The sequence below is a fragment of the Polypterus senegalus genome, chromosome 5 (genome assembly GCF_016835505.1).
Source record: "Polypterus senegalus isolate Bchr_013 chromosome 5, ASM1683550v1, whole genome shotgun sequence".
In the NCBI taxonomy this organism is placed as follows: Eukaryota; Metazoa; Chordata; class Cladistia; order Polypteriformes; family Polypteridae; genus Polypterus; species Polypterus senegalus.
The window spans coordinates 175,748,549-175,772,238 of record NC_053158.1 but is presented as its reverse complement, the minus strand read 5'-3'; the positions used below and the strand labels follow the sequence as shown (position 1 = coordinate 175,772,238).

The window sequence follows — 23,690 nt, the reverse complement described above, 5'->3', positions numbered from 1 at the left end:
ACGCGATGGGCTGGCGCCCTGCCCAGGGTTTGTTTCCTGCCTTGCGCCCTGTGCTGGCTGGGATTAGCTCCAGCAGACTCCTGTGACCCTGTAGTTAGGATATAACGGGTTGGATAATGGATGGATAGATGAAACAAAACAATTAAAATAAAATGTACCAAAGCCTGAGACTGAGTCTCTGTATAATAAAGACAGATACTGACTGGCAGTGGATGTTGATGTCATAAACAATGTGGCTCTGGCCAGGAAAACTAATCATTAAGGAAGCCAACAACAAGATGACACCAAGATGACATCACAAATAAAATGGTAATGGTAAAAAATAATAAATATACAAATTACATTATAAAAATGAAAATAAAAGAATCAAATCCTGCTTGCCAAAAAACTAAGAATCATAACAAAAAATTGTTTCAGTTCTTTTTTCTTGAAACAGAGCAAACAAACGTTTTATAAGCTGTTTCCCCTGAGTAGCCACATCTTTACATACTTGTGTTTGCCATTTTGCTTTTATTTAAAGTGGCATTTATGATATCACACACTATACATACAGAGACACCCTGCACATAGCATCATGGGAACCAGAAAACAAATGGAAAAATGAAAAGCCCTCCCACCAAAAAAAAAAAAACAATAAAAAGTGCAAAATGCACACATTACCACTCAAATTCTGCATTTTGGAGAATCTCTGGAATTATGTGGATTTTCTATTAAAACATTTTGTGAAATACTTGAACTATATAAAGTGGATCCTTTGTGTCAGATCAACTGTGTTTCCTAAACAAAGATTCTTTGGATGTAAAACAACAACACATTGCAAGTTTCATGTACATTAAGTCTGAAATAGAAATTGATATTTGTTTCGGTGTTTTACAGCATTATCTTACTACAGCTGTTATATAGTATACTTGAACAATAAAAATACTAACTACAGACATTTTGAACTTGTTAATTACTTTTTGATTATTCAAACTGTAATACACTTTTAAATCTTTGGAAGAGAGATCTTTTAAAGAGAGACAGAGAGACACTTTCACGTCCAGCGAGTCAGACAAGTCACGTCATACTTACAACCTTTGGAAGCATGTCCTGTGATACACATGCAGCGCAAGTTAGAGATACTGAAAGTTGGAAAATTTGAAAGTCAAAAAAATTAGAGTAAAGATCGCATTATAGCAAACAAACGGTAAATATTACTTGGTGATATAACGGAACAGTGAAAAGAGGTCAAATAGTGTTTGAGGATGTCTGGGGGAGAAGAGAGAGAAAAGGGCGGCTGCTGTACAGGCTTTTAAACGTTTGAAGTGCCGCACGATATGCAGATCACGCGGCATGGCAGCAGCAGCAAGCCAGCAGCTGATCAAGCATAGAGGAGGTAACAAAAAACAACTTTTATTTGTTTCCAAATGTATCACTGCTTAAGAGTGGTTTTGGAGGGGTTGACGCATCTCCTTGGGGTGCGCTCAGCTCCCCTCTTCACAAATGCGCGTAGTGTTGTCGGGGGGGAGTGGGGGGATTAGGGGTTGGCGAGCGAAGCAAGAATGGGGCTTAAAATTAAATATGAATGTTGCATCCCTAATTGTAACCTAGTCTTTATTTTTTTGAAGCTGTAAATTGTTAGACCTTCAACCCAATAAAGTGGAGGTTGGTGATGATTCTGGTGATAGCTGTTTTAGGTTTATTTACTTTTCTATAGTCATGAACAGTTGTTTTCCTTGCCCAGCATGATCATTGCAGATTGCTTAGGACACCAGCGGCTTATAGATTTTTCTTGATATTTTAATTTTATTGTTTCAGTTCCTTGTGCTATTATTTAGACAAAAATTTTCCTCGCATTGCTTTTCTGTCATGTGCAGTTTCTGCTTAGGTATAAAGACTTGAAAGATAGACAGTAAATAGAATAGCAAGACTCATTCTAATACTCCACATTTCCTATACTTACGTGTGAGCATGATCTCAAACACCTGAGAAACAAATGGCAGCCAATTGTCTCAACACACATGGGGTGTTAAATCTATACTAATAAAAGGCAAAGCCCTCACTCACTCACTGACTCACTCACTCACTGACTCATCACTAATTCTCCAACTTCCCGTGTGGGTGGAAGGCTGAAATTTGGCAGGTTCATTCCTTACAGCTTCCTTACAAAAGTTGGGCAGGTTTTATATCGAAATTCTACGCGTAATGGTCATAACTGGAAGCAGTTTTTCTCCATTTACTGTAATGGAGATGAGCTTCAACGCCGTGGGGCGGAGTTTCGTGTGACATCATCACGCCTCCCACGTAATCACGCAGTACATAGAAAACCAGGAAGACCTCAAAAAAGCGCTGAAGAAAACATGCATTATATAATTGAAAAGGCAGCGAAACAATAAGAAGCGAGCGAGTGACATATACAACCATATTCATGAGTTCTGCTACTTCGGAAACAAAGCACGATGTAAACCTACACTTTAAATTAAGTTCATAGACAGGCTGCCGCTGGCGTTTGTAATTTAGTGCCTGCCCATATAAGGCCGTCCGTCAGCGGCAATCCAATAGCAAACTGCCACGGGTAAATATTCACGGGTGAAGGACTGTGCTTATGGAGAGGAAGATGAGATGGTCAGGTTGGTGTTTGACACAAACTCAGCGAAACTGCGAGAGAAAGTTTTAAGTGCCAGGACTAAGGTAACATTAAATACAGCCATGGACATAGCACGAGATGGCACCAGCACAGCTGGGAAACTTCGATGCATGTACACCGAGCGGCTCACGTGAACTGACGCAGTGCACAGATAAAAAGCAACAGTTCCAAAGAGCGCTGAACAAAAACCGAATTAAACAATTGAAAAGGCAGCAAAAAATATGAAGCGTCTGATACTTACAAGCATATTCATAAATGCAGCTACTGCGGAAACAAAGCACACGTTGGAAAAAGTCAATGTCCCGCTAAAGGAAGACAGTGTAAAAAAAACCCGTGCATGCAGTGTGTCAGGTCTCAGATAAAGAAGAAGACGAGCTGTTTATTGATGCAGTAAGAAACGAATCGATGAATGAAACCTGTCATCTTTACAACTATTGACAAACACAGAATGTAACTTGAACACAACACATCCTACAAATACGAACCTGATTGAAAGAAATAATGATAATTAAATCCCTGATGACAGCAACACTCAGTAACACTCACAAAACAAATACTGTATATTGACAGTCATGTTACGTTATTTTTAAAATGTTCCCTTTTCTTTTTCTAGCTTTTTTAACACACTAATTCTCTGCTGCGATACGCGGGTATATATATATGTATATATATATCCCGATCTACATACTCGAATAATGGATACTTTATTCGCCATCAATGATTGTTTTGGTAAAGCCATACTCAGTGTATTCATTAGATGAACGGTAAAAAAGTAAGAGCGAGGGGAGGATGACTCATTGAGGCATGCAGGCTGTAGTCGCGTCAACTCTATCTGAATTGCGCGATCACATTTGAAAAAATATATCTTTTCAAGTTCTATTTAGTCCATATGTGTCAAACTCAAGGGGCGGGCCACATCCGCCCGCGTGTAATTATATCCGCCCGAGATCATTTTATATACTGTATTATTGTTATTAATGGCCCGGGTATATGAAGCGCTGGTAACACAATAAACTACAGATCCCATAATGCAGCGCTTCAGCTGCCTTGCCGAACACTTACCGCGTTAATCAAGTCTACCTTATGATGCTGCAAGTTATTGCGAAGCTAGAGTTTTGCGCACTGAGTTTGCACGGCGCTTTGGTGACTTTGAAGAACAAAAAAAGTCCATCTACATGCGGCTCGAACCTTGTGCATGTTTGGTAGCACATATCTGTGTGAGAAGCTCTTCTCAGTGATAAAGACTAACAAAACAGCACACAGGAGTCGCCTCACTGATGAGCACCTGCAATCCATCCTGAGAATCTCCACAACACAGAACCTCACACGAAACATAAACGAACTTGTGGCCAAAAAAAGATGCCAGGCGTCCAGCTCTAAAATGACATATGAGCAAAGACAACTGAATGATTTGATTTGTTATTGCACGTAAGAGCAGGAGTCAACCGTTTTAACAAACAGCGTATTGCACTGATACGAAATAGCTGTGTGTGTATATATGTAGATATGTATGTATATGTATATATATATGTTTATATATGTGTGTGTGTATGTATGTATATATATATATGTATTTGTGTGTGTATGTATGTATGTGTGTGTATATATGTGTGTGTATATATGTAGATATATATATATGTATGTATATATGTGTATATGTATAGATATGTATATATATATATGTTTATGTGTGTGTGTGTAAAATATATATATATATATATATATATATACAGAGGTGTGAAAAACTATTTGCCCCTTCCTGATTTCTTATTCTTTTGCATGTTTGTCACACAAAATGTTTCTGATCATCAAACACATTTAACCATTAGTCAAATATAACACAAGTAAACACAAAATGCAGTTTTTAAATGATGGTTTTTATTATTTAGGGAGAAAAAAAAAACAAACCTACATGGCCCTGTGTGACAAAGTAATTGCCCCCTGAACCTAATAACTGGTTGGGCCACCCTTAGCAGCAATAACTGCAATCAAGCATTTGCGATAACTTGCAATGAGTCTTTTACAGCACTCTGGAGGAATTTTGGCCCACTCATCTTTGCAGAATTGTTGTAATTCAGCTTTATTTGAGGGTTTTCTAGCATGAACCGCCTTTTTAAGGTCATGTCATAGCATCTCAATTGGATTCAGGTCAGCACTTTGACTAGGCCACTCCAAAGTCTTCATTTTGTTTTTCTTCAGCCATTCAGAGGTGGATTTGCTGGTGTGTTTTGGGTCATTGTCCTGTTGCAGCACCCAAGATCGCTTCAGCTTGAGTTGACGAACAGATGGCGGACATTCTCCTTCAGGATTTTTGGTAGACAGTAGAATTCATGGTTCCATCTATCACAGCAAGCCTTCCAGGTCCTGAAGCAGCAAAACAACCCCAGACCATCACACTACCACCACCATATTTTACTGTTGGTATGATGTTCTTTTTCTGAAATGCTGTGTTCCTTTTACGCCAGATGTAACGGGACATTTGCCTTCCAAAAAGTTCAACTTTTGTCTCATCAGTCCACAAGGTATTTTCCCAAAAGTCTTGGCAATCCTTGAGATGTTTCTTAGCAAAATTGAGACGAGCCCTAATGTTCTTTTTGCTTAACAGCGGTTTGCGTCTTGGAAATCTGCCATGCAGGCCGTTTTGCCCAGTCTCTTTCTTATGGTGGAGTCGTGAACACTGACCTTAATTGAGGCAAGTGAGGCCTGCAGTTCTTTAGACGTTGTCCTGGGGTCTTTTGTGACCTCTCGGATGAGTCGTCTCTGCGCTCTTGGGGTAATTTTGGTCGGCCGGCCACTCCTGGGAAGGTTCACCACTGTTCCATTTTTTTGCCATTAGTGGATAATGGTGCTCACTGTGGTTCACTGGAGTCCCAAAGCTTTAGAAATGGCTTTATAACCTTTACCAGACTGATAGATCTCAATTACTTCTGTTCTCATTTGTTCCTGAATTTCTTTGGATCTTGGCATGATGTCTAGCTTTTGAGGTGCTTTTGGTCTACTTCTCTGTGTCAGGCAGCTCCTATTTAAGTGATTTCTTGATTGAAACAGGTGTGGCAGTAATCAGGCCTGGGGGTGGCTACGGAAATTGAACTCAGGTGTGATACACCACAGTTAGGTTGTTTTTTAACAAGGGGCAATTACATTTTCACACAGGGCCATGTAGGTTTGGATTTTTTTTCTCCCTAAATAATAAAAACCATCATTTAAAAACTGCATTTTGTGTTTACTTGTGTTATATTTGACTAATGGTTAAATGTGTTTGATGATCAGAAACATTTTGTGTGACAAACATGCAAAAGAATAAGAAATCAGGAAGGGGGCAAATAGTTTTTCACACCACTGTATATATATATATATATATATGACAACAACACTCATCACTCACAACAGTGACAAAACAATTACATTGACAATCAGGTTACGTTATTTTCAAAATGTTTCCTTTTCTTTTTCATTGCTTCTTTAACACACTACTTCTCCGCTGCGAAGCGCGGGTATTTTGCTAGTAATACATATAAAGATGTATTATTATAAAATATGTATTTCTGTTTTTAGCTCATCCATTTTTCCAACCAAGTACTAGAACAAAATACAGTACAAATAGCAATTTTGACATTTTTGTCTAAATACACATAGAGTGCACCTATATACAGTACATACTGTACATACATACTGTATTTGCATAGATTTCTTTATATGGCTAGCACTACTGACTTGCAGCTTCAGGATCATGGTTTTAAAATCTTTGCCACCCAGTATCTTTGCGGAGTATGGAGTTTTTTTTTTTTTAACTACTTACTTGTTACTTTTCTGTTCAAAACATATGTGCTCTAGATTGTATTTTTTTCTTCTCTTAAAAGTCTAACTAAATAACCATGGATTATTTCTGTGTGTCTAGCTTATGGTTAACCACATTGTGAACAGGTGGAAAGACTCTTGAGAACATCAAAGAAGTGTTGGGGTGACAGCTGCGTTGATCCGCTTAATCCTAACTCAAATATCCATCCATCCATTATCCAACCAGCTATCTCCTAACTACAGGGTCACGGGGGTCTGCTGGAGCCAATCCCAGCCAACACAGGGTGCAAGGCAGGAAACACACCCCGGGCAGGGCGCCAGCCCACCGCAGGGCCTGCATACACAAACACACATCAAGCACACACTAGGGACAATTTAGAATTGGTAGGAAACCGTAGTGCCCGGAGGAAATCCACGCAGACACGGGGAGAGAACATGCAAACTCCATGCAGGGAAGACCCGGGAAAAGAAACCAGGACTCCTAACTGCGAGGCAGCAGCGCTACCCACTGCGCCACCATGCCGCCCTAACTCTAATATTATTAAAGAAAACAGGTACTCAATATTGCAAAAGGCAAAGAAAATAACAGAAATAAGAAACAGTCTTTGTGACTCTCTGTGGTTAAAAGATCAGTAGAGTGTGTCTTTTCCTGGAGCTGTGTTCTGATTCCAGTTCAGGTCCAAAATGTGACAACTCTGTTTGGGGCATCCATTTTTTTATAGTGCTCTGACCAGAAGAGACAGAGTCATTTGTTCTTACTGAGTGTCTTCTCTTTGCTGTAGGTGGAACAGATTCAATACTGTTAGAGACAGTGCCCCCTGTCACCCTTTGTAGTATTGCTTATTTGGAAGATGTAAATAAAATATCTTCAATATTAAAACCAAGACCTAGCATTGTGAATATATTAAACTGTTTATTAATGTGGTGCTGTGTGTGCTAGCAAGTAGACCTGAGTGTAGAAAGTTCAATGTTTCAGTTTAGTGAAATTGTGTTTTTTTTATTTATGAAAAAAATTGCAAATTATAACTACATTTTGTATATTGGCAACAATCACATAATGTAGAATCAGGTAAATGTGGTAGTCAAATGGTGCTCCCAAAGAGTAATTGAGAAAAAAGCAGAGGTGAGATTCTGAGGTCACCGAACTAACCCCCTCCTCTCCTTGGCTGCGCCTACAAATTCTGTTTGTAAAACTTATGAACAGAATCGGTGACAAAGGGCAGACCTGGTGGAGTCCAACCTCAACAATGTGGACCAAGCTCCTGCCCCTCCTGTACAGGGACTGAATGGCTGGTAACAACGAGCCTTGTACTCTGTACTCCTGGAGCACACTCCACAGGATGCTTTGAGGGATATGGTCGAATGCCTTCTCCAAATCCACAAAACACATGTGGACTGGTTGGGCAAACTCCCATGCCCTCTCCATGATCCTGGCCAGGGTGTAGAGCTGGTCCAGTGTTTCACGGCCTCTTGAATCCGAGATTCGACCATCGACCAAACTCTCCTCTCCAGCACCCCCAAATAGACCTTACCGAGGAGGCTGAGGAGTGTGATCCCCCTTTAGTTGGAGAAACATCCTCTGGTCACCCTTCTTAAAAAGGGAGACCACCACCCCGGTTTGCCAATCCAGAGGCACTGTCCCCGATGTCAATGCGATGTTGCAGAGACTTGTCAACCAGGACAGCCCCACAGCATCCAGAGCGTTGAGGAACCCAGGGTGAACCTCGTCCACCCCAGGGGCCCTGCCACCTCGGAGCTTTTTAACTACCTCGGCGACCTTGGCCCCTGCTATGGAAATTTTCCTTCCACCCGTCAATAACGTCTGCAGCTGAAGTCAGCAGGGCCCCATCTCCACTGTACGGTGTTGGTGGAGCACCGCTTTACCTTCCTGAGGCGCCTGACGGTTTGCCAGAACCTTCTCGGTGCCGACCGAAAGTAATTTTCCATGGCTTCCCCAAACTCCTCCCATGCCCGAGCTTTTGCCACTGCAACAGCCGATGCCACCACACGCTTGGCCCGCTGGTACCCCTCAGCTGCCTCTGGTATCCCACTTGTCAACCAGACCCGATAGGACTCTTTCTTCAACTTGACGGACTCTCGAACCTTATGTGTCCACCACTGGGTTCATGGATTGCCGGCATAAGAGGCACGACAACCTTGCGGCCACAGCTCCGTTCTGCTGCTTCGACAATGGAGGCTCGGATCATGGCCCATTCAGACTCAATATCCTTCACCTCCTTCGGAATGAGGATGAAGTTCTGCCGGAGGTGGTAGTTAAAGATCTTTCTGACTGGTTCCTCCACCAGACGTTCCCAGCAGACCCTCATTATACGTTTGGGTCTGCCTAGTCTGACCGGCAGCATCTCCCGCCATCTGATCCAACTTACCACCAGGTGGTGATCAGTTGACAGCTCAGCCCCTCTCTTCACCTGAGTGTCCAAGACATAACGTCGCAGATCCGATGATATGATTACAAAGTTGATCATCGAGCTACGACCTCGGGCATCCTGGTGGCAAGTACACTTAATGACACCCTTATGCTCAAACATGGTGTTCGTTATGGACAATCCATGGCCAGCACAGAATTCCAACAACTGAACACCACTCGAGTTTAGATCAGGGAGGCCGTTTACCTCCCAATCACACCTCTCCAGGTTTCACTGTTGTTGCCAACGTGAGCATTTAAGTCTCCCAGCAGGACAATAGAGTTCCCAGGAAATGCGCCTCGCATCGCTTCTTCCAGGGACTCCAAGAAGGCTGGGTACTCTGAACTGCCGTTCGGTGCATAAGCGCAAACAACAGTCAGAGTCCTTCCCCCAACTCGAAGGCACAGGGAAGCAACCGTTTCATCCAGCGGGGAGAACCCCAACGTGCAGGCCTCGAGCCGGGGGGCCATAAGCAAGCCCACACCTGCCCGACACCTTTCACCCACAGCATCTCCAGAGTGGAACAAAGTCCAGCCTCTCTCAAGATGAATGGTTCCAGAGCCCAAACCATGCGTAGAGGTGAGCCCGACTATATCTACCCGGTACCTCTCAAGCTCTCGCACCAGTTCAGGCTCTTTCCCCGCCAGAGAGGTAACATTCCATGTCCCAAGAACCAGTTTCGGCAACCAAGGGTTGGAATGGCAGAGTTCCCGCCTTTGGCCACCATCCATATAACATTGCAGCCGACCCCATGGCCTCTCTTGCAGGTAGTGGGCCCACATGAGAGCAGAACCTCGTTGCTCCTTTGGGCTGATCTCAGCTGGACCCCGTGGTCAAAGGTCCAGCCACCAGGTGCTCGCCAGCGAGCCCCTTCCCCAGGCCTGGCTCCAGGGTGGGGCCCCGGGTACCCTTTCCCAGGCAAGAGAAATGCCGATCCTTGATTTAAATCCATGTGGGGTCTCAGGATCGAGTTAGTCTAGATCTCCTCAGACCTGTTTGCCTTGGGAAGCCCTACCAGGAGCATGTAGCTCCTGACAACATAGTTTCGAGGATCAGTAGACCGCGCAAGCCCTTCTGCCATTGTAAGACCTCGATCCAAGAAGGGCACATATAGTAATATTAAAAAGGCAAGATTGCAGGAGGATATTATAGTCATGGGGGATTGTAACTATCCAAATATTAACTGGGATAACCTTGCAAATGGTGAAACACAAGAGCAGGAGTTTTTAGAAGTAATCAGTGACTGTTTTTTAATAGAGTATGTTAAAGCACCAACATAGGGTGAAGCTTGTCTGTATTTAGTATTTTGTAATAATCAGGACAGAACCAAGGGTATATAGGTGATTGAACCACTAGGGTCAAATGAACATAACCTAATACAATTTGCAGTGTTTAAATTTGTTTCACATGTAATGCAGGGCAGGTACATACATAAATTTGGGAGTAGTAGGAAATTAAAAAAAACTCTGCAGTGGGTTAACAAGGAATTAAAAAAGAAGCTAAAAAGGAACAATAGCTTTATAAAATGTTTAAGACTAATACCTCCAAAGTGAATCGTAGGTCATATGAGAACATAAGGGCAACTATTAAGAAGGATATTAGGGAGACTAAAAGACAGATGGAGAGGAATATAACAGATATGTCGAAAGACAACGTTAAGAGATTCTTTCAGTATATTTGTAGTAAAAGAACAGTCATGGAGGAGGTGAAGTGCATCAGGAATTGTAAAGGGGTATTAAAAGATACAAACAGTGAAACAGCGGACGCTCTAAACTAGCATTTTTCTGAGGTGTTCACAAGAGAGGAAGTGGATAACCTCCCAGCAGTAAATGGGAGTATACTAAGAACGTTCTGAGTGATTTATAAATTGTAGAAGGAGAAGTACTGCTAAGAGTAAATAGGCTGAAATCAAACAAATCACCAGGACCAGATAATATTTACCCTTGGGTTCTTAAGGAGGCTAGCGAGTACATATATAAACCCTTGACACATATTTTTAGGAAGTTACTGTGCACTGGAGAAATTCCAAGGGACTGGAAATGGCAAATATAATTCCATTATGTAAAAAGGTTGACCAGGCAGATCCAAGCAACAATAGGCCAGTATGTTTAACATGCATCACAGAAAAATGAATGCAAGGATTTATTAAGGATTTATTTATTTATTTATTATTGAGCAGCAGATGGCAAGTACAAGAATTTTTCTGAACATTCAGAAGAGGGAGGTCATGTTTTACTGACGTGATGGAATTCTATGAGGAAGCAACAAAAGCATATGATCAAAGTGGAACATATAATATTATTTATCTTGACTTTCAGAAAGCATTTGATAAGGTGCCACTTGAGAGGTTGGGCATTAAAACTAAAAGAAGTGGGAGTTTAGGTTGATGTTTGTAGATGGGTGTAGAATTGCCTCGGACACAGGGAAAGAGAGGGTTATGGTGCAAGGAACCCTATTAGAATAGGGTGATGTTAAGAGTGGTGTTCCAACAGGGTTCAGTGCTAGGGCCACTGCTGTTTTCAATAAATATGAATTATTTAGATAGGAATATAAGTAACAAGCTGGTTAAGTTTGCAGTTAATACCATCCGTTAAATCATTACAGTAGGACTTGGACAGTATACAGGCTTGGGCAGATTTGTGTCAGATGAAATTTAATGTCAGTAAATGTAAAGTATTACACATAGGAAGTAAAAAGGGCTGATTCCAGGGCTACAGGGGATGAACTAGGAAGAAAGATTTTTCGGTTAAGCAAAATACTCTTCAGTTAAGCAAAAGAAAATTAAAAGGTGACATGACTGTGTTTAAAATTATGAAGGAAATTAGTACAGTGGATTGAGGCTGTTATTTTAAAAAGAGTTTATCAAGAACATGGAGACACATTTGGAAACTTGGTAAATTTTTCACAAACATTAAGAAGTTTTTCTTTATACAGAGAACCACAGACACTTGGAATAAGCTACTAAGTAGTGTGGTGGACAGTAAGACTTTCAAAACTTAACTTAATATTTTTTTAGAAGAGTTAAGTGGATAGGACTGGCAAGCTTTGTTGGGCTGAATGGCCTGTTCTCGTCCAGATTGTTCTAATGATCATTATTGAAGGTGCAAGCTGAAAGTGTGTTGGACTTAATTTTGTTATGATAATTCACAATGGGATGGACAAAACAGAAACACCTTCCTATACTCAAAATGTCAACAAAAATATGTTTAAATTGAGTCAACAATAAATTAATTACACAATCCAAGGAAAAATCAAATCACTAATGAGTTAATTCAACTGAAAAGGAAAACTTAAAGAAGTCAGCAACAAACAAATAAAAGAAAAGGCATGAAATAAAGAATTAAATTCTCAAAAACAAGAAAAATGATCTCACTTAGAATAATGCAGATGTTAACAAATACCTAAACCCTTAGAGCAAACCTATCCAAAACTTGAGAAGTAACTGAAGGTCCAAAAATAAAATTTTAAGAATATGTCTGGAAGAGAAGTGCAGAATAAAGACAGACTTATAACCAAAAATTTGGGTGAATAGGGTGGAACACAAGAAAGGAGTCCTCTCTGCTATCTGTGACCCTGTCAGTCTGAGCACCTAGTAGTGCTAATTTAAAATGATCCTCCATACTTGCAGATGAAGAACACAGTTTCAAACAAGGTCTAGGGGGGAAAAATACAGTAAATAAATAAATACTAACTAGAAAAAGGTAAGTAATTGGTTGAAAACAACGAAAAATAAAAAGAGGGGGCAAGGTACTGTTGTAACATATAACTTAAGTATACATAGAAAATGTCCATTTGGGGCTCTTTTTTGTACACATCTGTGCTTTCTGGTGATTGAATGTTGATGCCAGATATTGCTAGCACATCAGTTGTAAACGTTCCTCTAAGTGTGCTGTATAATTTGTATAGAATTCATTGATTTTTTCTTATCTACCATTATTTGTAACAGTTACAGTATTTATTTTGAAGTAAAAATGTAAAATATTGCAGTTATATTTATTCTGATATCTTTTAAAGATTAATACATGTAATAGCCAAATGGCTACCTCTCCATAAAATTACACATTGTATATATACTGTACATTGTAAACAGTGTACCATGGACAAAACTTGTTTTTTTCTAAATCTTTATCAGCTTTTTCTGAAGGTGAAGCCACAAGTTATCCTGTCCTTTAGATAAATTTATGAATCAGATTAAATTGTACTGAAAGGTACTATATGTGTGTAACATGGGATGTGGTTTCTGCCTTGCTCCCAGTGTTTCTTTAAATTTCCTAAACTATCATAATATGGGGATTGATGGATGGATGGATAGATTAGATATGCATACTTTAAATATAGACTAAAAACGAATTGTTATATGTCTTGGAAAGAGATTACACTGATTGAATTTTGTAAATGTCTTTTTTTCTCTCTACAGACTTTCATAGTACTGAACAAAGGAAAAGCCATCTTCCGATTTAGTGCCACATCTGCACTGTATATATTTAGTCCTTTCCATCCTATTAGAAGAGCAGCAATTAGAATTTTAGTTCACTCATATCCTTTTTGATAAGAAAAATGACCATAATTATAAATTCAGTGTTGACTGTCGTATTTTTCGATGAACATGAATGATGCTAGAGTAGTTTTTATTCCTGTCATTTCTGCTTTTTTTTCCTCTGTTTTAATTTGTCAAACAGAATCACATCTAAAAATGCTGCAGTCTTGACTAGTAAAACAGGTATTGTTTAATTGTTTAAGGTGGTATGCCCAATTACTCGAGTATAAAGATTAAAATGGTTAGTGCTGTTTCATGCTGTGCTCAATTCCTGACAGTGTGAGTTGGCTCTTCTAACTCTATATGCAGTGACTGAATGTGGGAACTCTACAGACTTTATTGAAGCTGCTGTAGAGAAGACAGATTTCCTTGGTTATAGACACTTCCTTCCACTCCTTGGTCCTAATACAGTTGGTTGGAAGCCTACCTTTCGTGTGAATTATGATAAGAATAGAATAGTCTGTTCTCACACAGTGAAAACTGGTCAAACCTGTATTTGGAGAAGGAAGTTCAGAACATGGATATATAGATGAATAAATACATGGATATTCAAAGGTTCTGCTAAATTGGAGTAAGGCCTCTGAAGCAAACAGGAATACCTTGTGCTTGTTTCTTGAGTTATTATTGGGGTGTGACAATTCCAATACACCCTTTCAGCATTGCATGATTCCATTCGATGAGATTAATTGTGTGGATGTGTGTCCATCTGTCCATCCATTTTCAAAACATTCATTCTCCTTGCCAAAACTGCAAATAGGATTTAGCATCTTGTGTTGAAAATAATGGATATACCACAGTTTGAACTTGTCAAGTTCATAGGATAATAGATTTATACCAAAAGTATGCCAGTTTAGTCTTTTCAGTGTCCCCTTTGAAAAATGTACAAATATTTTTAAGGAATTGTTAGTGTATCATGATTTTGTAAATGTTCATAAAGGTGATTGCCAAATATGCTAAAATAATAGTACTGCCTTTAATATATATGGATATGCATAATAATACTGTCTTAAAGGAATACTTCATATTTAAATTTTTATATGTTACTTACTCCATGAAGTTTGCTGTGGTGGTCAAGAAAAATCTTTAATCTCGTGTTCTTCTGCAGAGAGGAGATATACTGTAAATCAATGCTGTACAATGGTAAACAGTGTAAAAGCATCAGTGAAAAAAAGAAAATAAAATTAATGTTACTCCTATTGCATAAGCCACATGTTAGTTACCAGATAAGACATTTGAGCAATGAACTGGGGGGAAACGTGGGTCTTCATTTCAAAAAGGCAGTGCCAAGGGGACTTGTATTTTTTTATATTTTGTTTTATAATTGTGTCTTTCATTTTTCTATTCTTTAATATGTAAAGCACTTTGAGCTACTGTTTGTATGAAAATGTGCTATATAAATAAATGTTGTTGTTGTTGTATGTCCAAGACTTAAGGTGATTTTTCTATTTAACAATGTTTTTGCGAAAGCAGCATGTGTTTTGCACATTTTCAACATTCAACTAGATAACTGACATGTGGATTATGCCTCATGAGTAACGTGAGATTTTTTCTTTTTTCCATTGAACTTTTTCACATTTTTTTCCTTTGTACAACATTGGTCACCATTGACTTGCATTGTATCATAAGCTTTTTTATGTCCATTATGCATGCATTAGATTACATTTTTTTCTCAGCCTTCACTACAAACTACATAGGGTAAGTAACATATTAAACATTTTGGGGTGGAGTATTCCTTTAAGTATGTTATGGTGGCCCATTATATTTTCAGTACCATTTAGTGCTACATCACTAGAGGAGGTGCTTCTTGATTTCTTTTCATGTTTGACTACTTTAATAATATATATTCCTTTGTTTACCAAATATGGAGATGTACCAAGCAATCTGTTAGTAATTTGATATGCAAATTGCATATATAATTATATAATTGATATGCAAAATGTATTGTTTTATTTATACTAAATAGTCCAAGTAAATTGTTTAGCGTATTTAAAGCTTCACCATTAGATTGTGAAGTCATTTGGTTTTTAAAAATGAACATACAACTCTGTCAAGTTGGCTAGACTTATCATTTTAAAAACAGGTAATTAATTAGAATTTGTGGTAGCTATTAAAATAGAAGTCCTTTTCTCAGTCTTCATAATCATTTCCTTTATTGAACAAATTTACAATTTTAATATCTGGACAATGCCAGTGTGCAAATGCCACTGTGTATTTTATTTATTTGTGCAACTCTTGTATTGAAGGTGGGAAATGAACATTGGCAATTCAGGTGTGAACTTAAGTTACACTTGGTGAGTGCCTATCTCTTTCAATGGTTCTTTCTACAATTATTTTTCTTATATAAACATTGTAACCTTCTATGTTGCTATAACAGCATGCTACCTTTCACCAATCTAATTAAAGTACATTAAAGGGCATAATAAATTCTGTAGGTTATAGAGATAACAGGCACTAATCTGACCTAAATGATTGACACTTTACTTTAAAAACTTAAGTAGACACTAAGGGTGTCTTTATGTTTGTAGTCTGTTAGTCTTGTTTTGTTTTAACTCTCCACAAGAGGGACTTAACAACTGGTAGAATCCAAATTTGCTTTCTGTAGGGGAAATGCACTTTTGGTGGTGAAATACCATCTCTGTCAATGTTACCTACTAATGATATATAAGTATGCACTTAGGGCTTATGTCACACCAACATTTCTGTGCTTAATCCAATCCTCAAGCAGGCATCCAGGTGAAAATATAATAAGATGCTGTAATAAAAATAAAAGACAATCAATATGTGTTATGTATGATTTGAACAAAAGGAATGTCAGTTAGGACTAAGTATACAGTGCCTGTAAAAAAATATTCACCCCTTGTTATGTAACATTGAATTGTGATGGACTTACTGTCTCTTTTTTCACATTGATCAGGAGAAAAAGACTCAAAGTGAAAGTGTCAAAGTGAAAACATATCTTTGCAAAGTTGTCTAAAATAATTACAAATATAAAAAAAAATGATTACATGAGTATTTACTTCCTTTAATATGAAACAATTTATCTATCACTGGTACAGACGATTAGTTTTAGAAGAGATACAGTTACTTCAACAGAGACCACCTGCCTATAGTTAAGGGGTTTTAATTGATTGTAGTGTAACTGCGCGTTAGGTAACTGGAAGATCCAACTTAGTCAGTATCATGGCCTAACCTACATAGAGAAAACAAAAAAAACACTCCAAGCAAAAATGTGAAAAGGTAATTAAAAGGCACAAGTCAGAGAATGGAGACAAGACAAAGTCACAATATCCCCTGGAGTCAATTTAAATTAATTATTAAGAAATGTAAAGAGTGTGGCACAGCAATATATCTGCGGAGAACGTGTCCAGTGAGGGAGGCCTCCAAAAACCACCATCTTCATGGGAGAGGGATAAAAAGAAAGTCCCACTGTAAAAAAAAAAAATATTGGCTACAGTTTGCTGGAAAGACACATTTGAGAAGTCAGTTTGAGGAAGGTGCTTTGGTCTGATGAGACCACAAATAGACTTTTTTGCCATCAGACAAAATTCCATGTTTGGTGTAAGCCAAACACTGAACTTTGTGAAAATGCACCATTCCCACCTTGAAGCATGCTTCATAGAGTTGCTTCCCTGCATCAGGCTCTGGAAGGCTTGTGAGGGTGGAGGTTAAAATGAATGCAACAAAATACACAGAGGACAACCTGATGCAGTTAGCAAGAAACCTGCTGTGAGGGACCAAACACGGGTTCAAGAAGAGCCGGATCAATTCAAAAAGGTTTGGGACTCCAGCCGGGTAGTCCCTTTTAATTCCTTTCAATTTTAAAAATGTAAACAGGAGCCGTCCTCTAATAGGGAACATAGGCAAGCAAAACAAACTCAAAATTACAATAGTGCCAGGTAAGCAAGCGTAATAACAGAACAGGTTTTCAAAGCTTTCACCCTCCAGCACTGGTCTCATCAAAAGACAACTTAATGGAGACACCCGGTCCTCTTGTAATGGGAAGATGGGAAGGGTGGAGCTAGTTTCCTTCACTGGGAGGTTTCTGGGAGCTGTGGGGAACAAAGGAAACAAGTTTAGCGACAGCGCCCCCTCTCACCCCTGGAGGGTTACCATTTACCTCGAATGAGCCTTCAAGGAGATCCTCAGACGCACATGTGTGACACTCCTAAGAAGATATTTTTTCCAGAGAGATATTTACCCCAAACAATGCCAAAGCTAGACATGAATGGCTTAAAAACAACAATGTTATTGTCTACAGGCCTCATCTATAAAGCTTCTGTTTGCATGAACAGAGACTCATTGTGTGTAAGAAAACTTAATGGGAGAACATTCTATATTTACGGCAGCTCTGATCCATGCATGTGCAACATTTTGGAGAATCTGGAAAATTATGATACCCTTGGACCCTTGGAATATGATGTACAGACTGCATTTTAGTACCATTTTAAGATGGCTATGCTGCATATTTACACTGAAGATTTTTTTTTGTTTTTCATCAGTTTATATCACTTGTCATGGAACTATCTGACGGAGCAAGAAGATCTCAGGCAACTCCATTATGCTGCTGTGCTGAAAGCTATTAACCAGCCAGCTGTACATACAGTTTTAGTATGGTGTGGCAGTACATACAGTAAACATAATATGTTTTTGCCAACATAAAAATTCAATTTACCACAGTGTCTAGTTCTCCTAAGGTAATTGCACCAATTTACTGCACTCATAATGAAACAAGGGCACCTAGTGAACATGAAGCTGCTTTTGTTAACTGTATGCAGTTATATTCTATTAATGTACATCTGTGATGTCAAGATGTGGTTGACAAATGTTGTGCCACAGTGGCCTGGGTCAACCCATAACTCATTTATTTTGAGGCAAAAGTGTGTGTGGCAGATGGCTTGTTGGTAAAGTAACTGGCTAAACCCTCAGTCTCTCCTACAGCCTGTACTATTCATTGTAACAACAATCACATCATTACATTTTTAGGTGATAGTGGCTACCCACTGAGACACTGGCACCTTCTGCCTTTGCAAGACCCACTTAGGTCTCAGTTGCAGAGTACAATCACATACTGTTGAATTCAGGAGGTGAGGTATCGAGATGTCAGAAAGGAGAGGCTGCTCTACTAGCCAAGGAAGTTCTACAGCATCTTTATTGCATGTGCACGAGGTTGATCAGCATGCTCAGTATATGGATGTTTCACGGCGGTGTTTGAGGCATGTTCACTTTAATTATATTTACAAGTTGATTGTGATTTACATATGGTAAATTGTGTATAAATGTGCACTTGGCAGATTTGTTTTGGTTGTACAAATTTTTTGTTATTTTCAGACTCAAATCCACACAAAGTTTTATAAGTGAGGCCCCTGGAGTGGCCAAATCAGACTACAAGTCTCAATCTATTTGAGAATTTGTGGCTGGACTAGAAAAAGGCTGTCCACTCTCAATCCCCATGCTGCCTGAGAGAAGCTTGAGCAGTTCTGCAAAAAAGAATAGAGAAAAAATTGTGTAGATATACAAAGCTGATAAAGACAGGCTTGTGTACACAGACTCAAGGTTGGTATGACAGCCAAAGATGTATCTACCAAATACTGACTTGAAGGGGGTAAATACTTAAGCAGTCAATTATTTTGAATTTTATATTTGTAATTAATTTAGACCACTTTGCAGAGATATGTTTTTATTTTGACATTACAGAAACTTTTTCTGTTGACCAGTTTCCAAAAATACAAAATCAACTATAATTCATTGTTTTATAACAATAAAACATGGAAACATTCAAGAGGGTGAATACTTTTTATAAGCACTGCAATAGGAGATGAGTAAACATGTTTCTTAGAGGAGAACACAAAAGAGCAGCAAATGTTTCTTCTAAGATTATTACCAAAACCAAAACACTAGACAAAATCGATGGTCAAAACCAAAATACTATTCTAAACCAAAAGATTTACATAAATTGTTTTCTTACTTTAACTGAGTGCTAGTCTTCCACAAGTCTTCCATGGTTTAAGACTTAGTAATTTTATGTGAACTACGATTTTATGTATCAAGGCTGCCATGATGTCACTGATAACATGGCACATACTTCGACCATGAAGTATAGTGACTGGATACAAAAATGGAGGCAAAATGGAGATGCTATGCCATTACCAAATATAATGTTAAAAATATTAAAAGCAAAAAAAAAAAAATTTAAATACTGTTCAGTATTCCTAAGAGGCAGTAGAAGTAAAAGCTGAAGAGGTCTATTTGAAATATTTGTATAAAAATTTACAATGCAAAAAAGTTATCCTAGTCTGTTTAGAAAAAAATGAATAAATATGATTTATGCATAGTATGGTGTCCATGAAGCAATACCCATACAGCTAAATTTTAATTGTACTACTCTGCATTAATAATGAATGTTGAAGCAAGGACAACACTACATATGCATCAGTAGTAAGAAGATGTCTTTTTAAAGAAATTTTGTAAATGAAATGTAATACAATATAACCATCATGCTATGTATTTTTGGATGTATGTATTCTTGGATTTTTCTTTTCAGGTGCTTTACTAAGTATTGTTTGTATGTGTCAGATCTATTTCTCTTTAGATACTTGAATAATATTAATTAACTTTTAGGGCTTTTTTGGCAGAATTTTTTTAAAATTGAAATTGTTTTTGAGTATGGAAATATGTTAAAGTTCACATGTATTTTATACATAGTACAGTAATAACATTTTTGAGCTCCCACTGACTTAAAACAAGCTTGTGAGAGAATGCCATTAAATAATGTCTGAATTTGGATTCAGAGAGCAACATAAGCATTCATGTGTTATTTGTATTACATTGATTTTAATTCCATGATTTGCTATAGCTAAGTGGTGCTTTGTTGCTTCCTGCACTGGTGACAGAATGCATGATTTTTGCTTGTAGGTGTTACTTACTTCATTACACCTTGAATAGTTTGGTCTTTGCCTTGTTCACACTTGTATCTGGGTTAGAGGCTAACAGCCTTAGTCTATTGTCTTTGGAATCCTAATTAAGAATGTAATAATTAAGTGACATCTGCAGGTCGATGCCATCAAAATATTATGCAAAGTGTTTTTTTTTTAAAAGAATCTTATGAAGTTATGTGTACTATAACATCAGAATAACACTATTTCAGGGTGATACAGGGACAAATAATAGAGATATGATTGGTCTATGAAAAAGCTTATCTTGCTATTGTGAAGGTCAGATAATATGGACAGAAAATGTATTTGTGTTTGCTTCTATGAATCTGATCTTAACCCCATCTTTGCAAAAATGTATCTTAGGACCATTCAAATCTTTATTTTATTATCTTCCTTTCAATTTAAATAAAATATACAGTAAGGGTATGCTGCACTAAAAATAACTAAAATATCTGCCTAGAAGATTGTTTTCCGGTTCATTTACACAAGATGACTGCAACGTCATCAACCATTTCCTGAATGTTCATCCTGCTTGCATCATGCTTCCATTAGGTTTGGTTTTTGTTTAATAAATGAACCTCTATTAAAGGTTCGGATGATCTTCGTGTTTCCGGCTCCTATATTCCATCATACTCAGTCAGTACCTTGCCTGTAGTACCCTAACTGAAAACTTAATAAACCAGATTATATTTTAAAGCAAGCAAGCACTTGGTAATCTAAAAGTTGTTTACTGTCTTTGCCGGAAGGGAGTTCTTCATTACTCACTATATCATTCTGCCTATTCTGTTCATTGTCTGTGACCAATTTCCTGCAGATGCAGGTTTCCTAGAGGCCAAGTGTCATTTGAGAGCCAGATGTGTCACTAAATGAGGAGGACACATTTTGCTCAATTTCAGCAATTCTGTTTAAGATCACTAATATACAATAATACAATACAATTTATTTTTTTGTATAGCCCAAAATCACACAAGAAGTGCCGCAATGGGCTTTAACAGGCCCTGCCTCTTGACAGCCCCCCAGCCTTGGCTCTTTAAGAAGACAAGAAGAAAATCCTTGTAGGGAAAAAATGGAAGAAACCTTGGGAAAGGCAGTTCAAAGAGAGACCCTTTTCCAGGTTGGTTGGGTGTGCAGTGGGTGTCAAAAAGAAGGGAGTCAATACAATACACAGAACAGAACACAAGTAATCCTCAATACAGTATAAAAATAAAGATTTTAGAAGTGCGGAGTAGAATTTAACAGTAGATGATATCACATAATATGATTTGGATTTGTTTATAGTCCTGGAGACCTCATCCATCAAGCTGCATCCCCCATTTGGCCATTCCACAGCTGAAATAGCGCTAATCTGATGAAAGGACCCCTCTTTCCCATGATTCCTGCGATCCTCCATCAGGGATGACTTTACCTTAGGCAGGCAAAACAACTTAGCAGGTGGGCCGTGGCACCAAGTGCCACATTTGAGCACCGAGAAGAGAAACAGAATAGGCGAGGGTTAGTATCAAATTATAATGCTTTATATGTTAAAAGGAGGACTTTGAAATCTGCCCTAAACTTAACTGGGAGCCAGTGTAAGGATTTAAGAACTGGAGTTATGTGTTCGTATTTTCTTGCTCTTGTAATAATTCTTGCAGCAGCAATTTGTATTAACTAGAGTCTGTATAAAGAACAGTTTGAACATCCAGTGAACACAACATTGCAGTAGTAAATCCTACTAGAAATAAATGTATGAATTAATTTCTCAGAATCCTGTTTATTTAGAAAGCGCCTTAATTTCCCAAAATTTTTAAGATGGAAGAAACATGATTTCAACAACTTTGTAATGTACACTTTAAATGACATGCTAGAGTCAAAAATAACTCCTAGATTGCGGGCTGATTCAGTAAAATTAATGTCGATTCCAACTGAGTTAAATGATGACAGAATATTGTTGTGATCAGAGTCATTCCCTCCAACAATTAACATCTCTGTTTTATCTGTGTTTAAAGACAAGTAGTTCTCATCCATCCACTCTTTTAATTCACTAACACAACTAATTAAAGACAACATCGGAGAAACTTCATTTGCTCTAAATGAAAGGTATAACTGGGTGTCATCTGCATACGAGTGAAAATTAACATTATGTTTCCTAATGATAGATCCCAGTGGAAGCATGTAAATTGAGAATAGTAAAGGTCCCAGTACTGAGCTATGTGGGACACCATATCTCACTTCTGTGTATCATGATGGAGTACTGTCAGCATATTTCTGTACATATTGGAATCGATTTTATAAATAAGAACTAAACTAAACAAGCTCAATGCCTGTAAGGCCAACATCATTTTCTAGCTTGTGAGGTAAAATAGAATGGTCAATGGCATATGGCATACAAACCAGTCTTTCCATACATGGGGCACTTATTGTTTTAAATATTAACACCAACATAATATAAAAGGCCTACTGGCAAAACTCATGGCATATGGCGTTGTAAGGCACTTCTAAAAAAAGCTGTTGCCAATCAGAAATCTTATCTTGAAAAGATTAATCATTTTGTTATGCTTCAAATTTTTTGCTTACTGGACTTCATCAGTGATTAATGACCTGAAAAGTGTCCTTTTCTGAATGATTCTATTATGTACTAGTTTTTCTGATGTACCCTACCTGTTGTTCATTACAATTTTGATGGTGAGATTCCTGGAGTAGCTGAATTGTTGTTTTTATTATTATTATTACTATATTGAAAAGGGAACGCAAAGGTGCATTTGTGTCAGTGTACTTTTATTTCTGGGTCACTCATTAGTTGAGAAGACCAGCTAAACACTTGTCAGTTTTATGTTCAGTCTATGTCTTGCTCAGGAGGGTCACATACACTTTGTACCTTCCAGAAAATAATAGTTCCTTAACTGTTTAATCTGAGACAAACAAATGCTTACCATCCTTAAAACTCCTGGTGGTTTATAAGTAATTTGTCTGTGTTACGTCCAACTCCTTTTATTCTGTGTAGGATGGCAATAATGCAGTTGACTTGTGTTTGCTATATTCCATGTCAGTTTAAGTACATTGTGCATGTGTTCCAGGCCCTGATGACTGTAGTAGTTTTACCCTTAGAAAATTATTAGAGGGTGGCATTGGTTGCCTCAGGAATGGTCCCTGTCACAGAGGTGGCACAACTAAATGAATAAATAACATGAAGAGTGTCTTTTAACAACAAAAAAAATACATACAATTTTTAAATCAAATTAACAATCACAATTTTACCACAAAACATACACATTTTAAATGGAATCAAATTCACATTTCCTCTCACTGCCTTGCAATAAGAAGACTTTGATTCATGTCCCGGTTGCTTTCTGTATGAATTATAAGTTAAATTATTAAAGGAGAATGAGAATGGC

The 23,690-nt window shown here is 38.1% G+C and overlaps 1 protein-coding gene across 3 annotated transcripts in view; it reads left to right on the top strand.

Moving 5' to 3' along the window:
- scn5lab (sodium channel, voltage gated, type V-like, alpha b) overlaps positions 1-23,690 on the top strand; it is a 719,364-nt gene that overhangs the window by 112,811 nt on the left and 582,863 nt on the right. For all 3 annotated transcript variants that reach the window (XM_039753644.1, XM_039753645.1, XM_039753646.1), the window contains exon 3: positions 13,268-13,386. In XM_039753644.1, the coding sequence (XP_039609578.1) occupies positions 13,268-13,386 (119 nt within the window). The remainder of the gene's footprint in view (positions 1-13,267; positions 13,387-23,690) is intronic.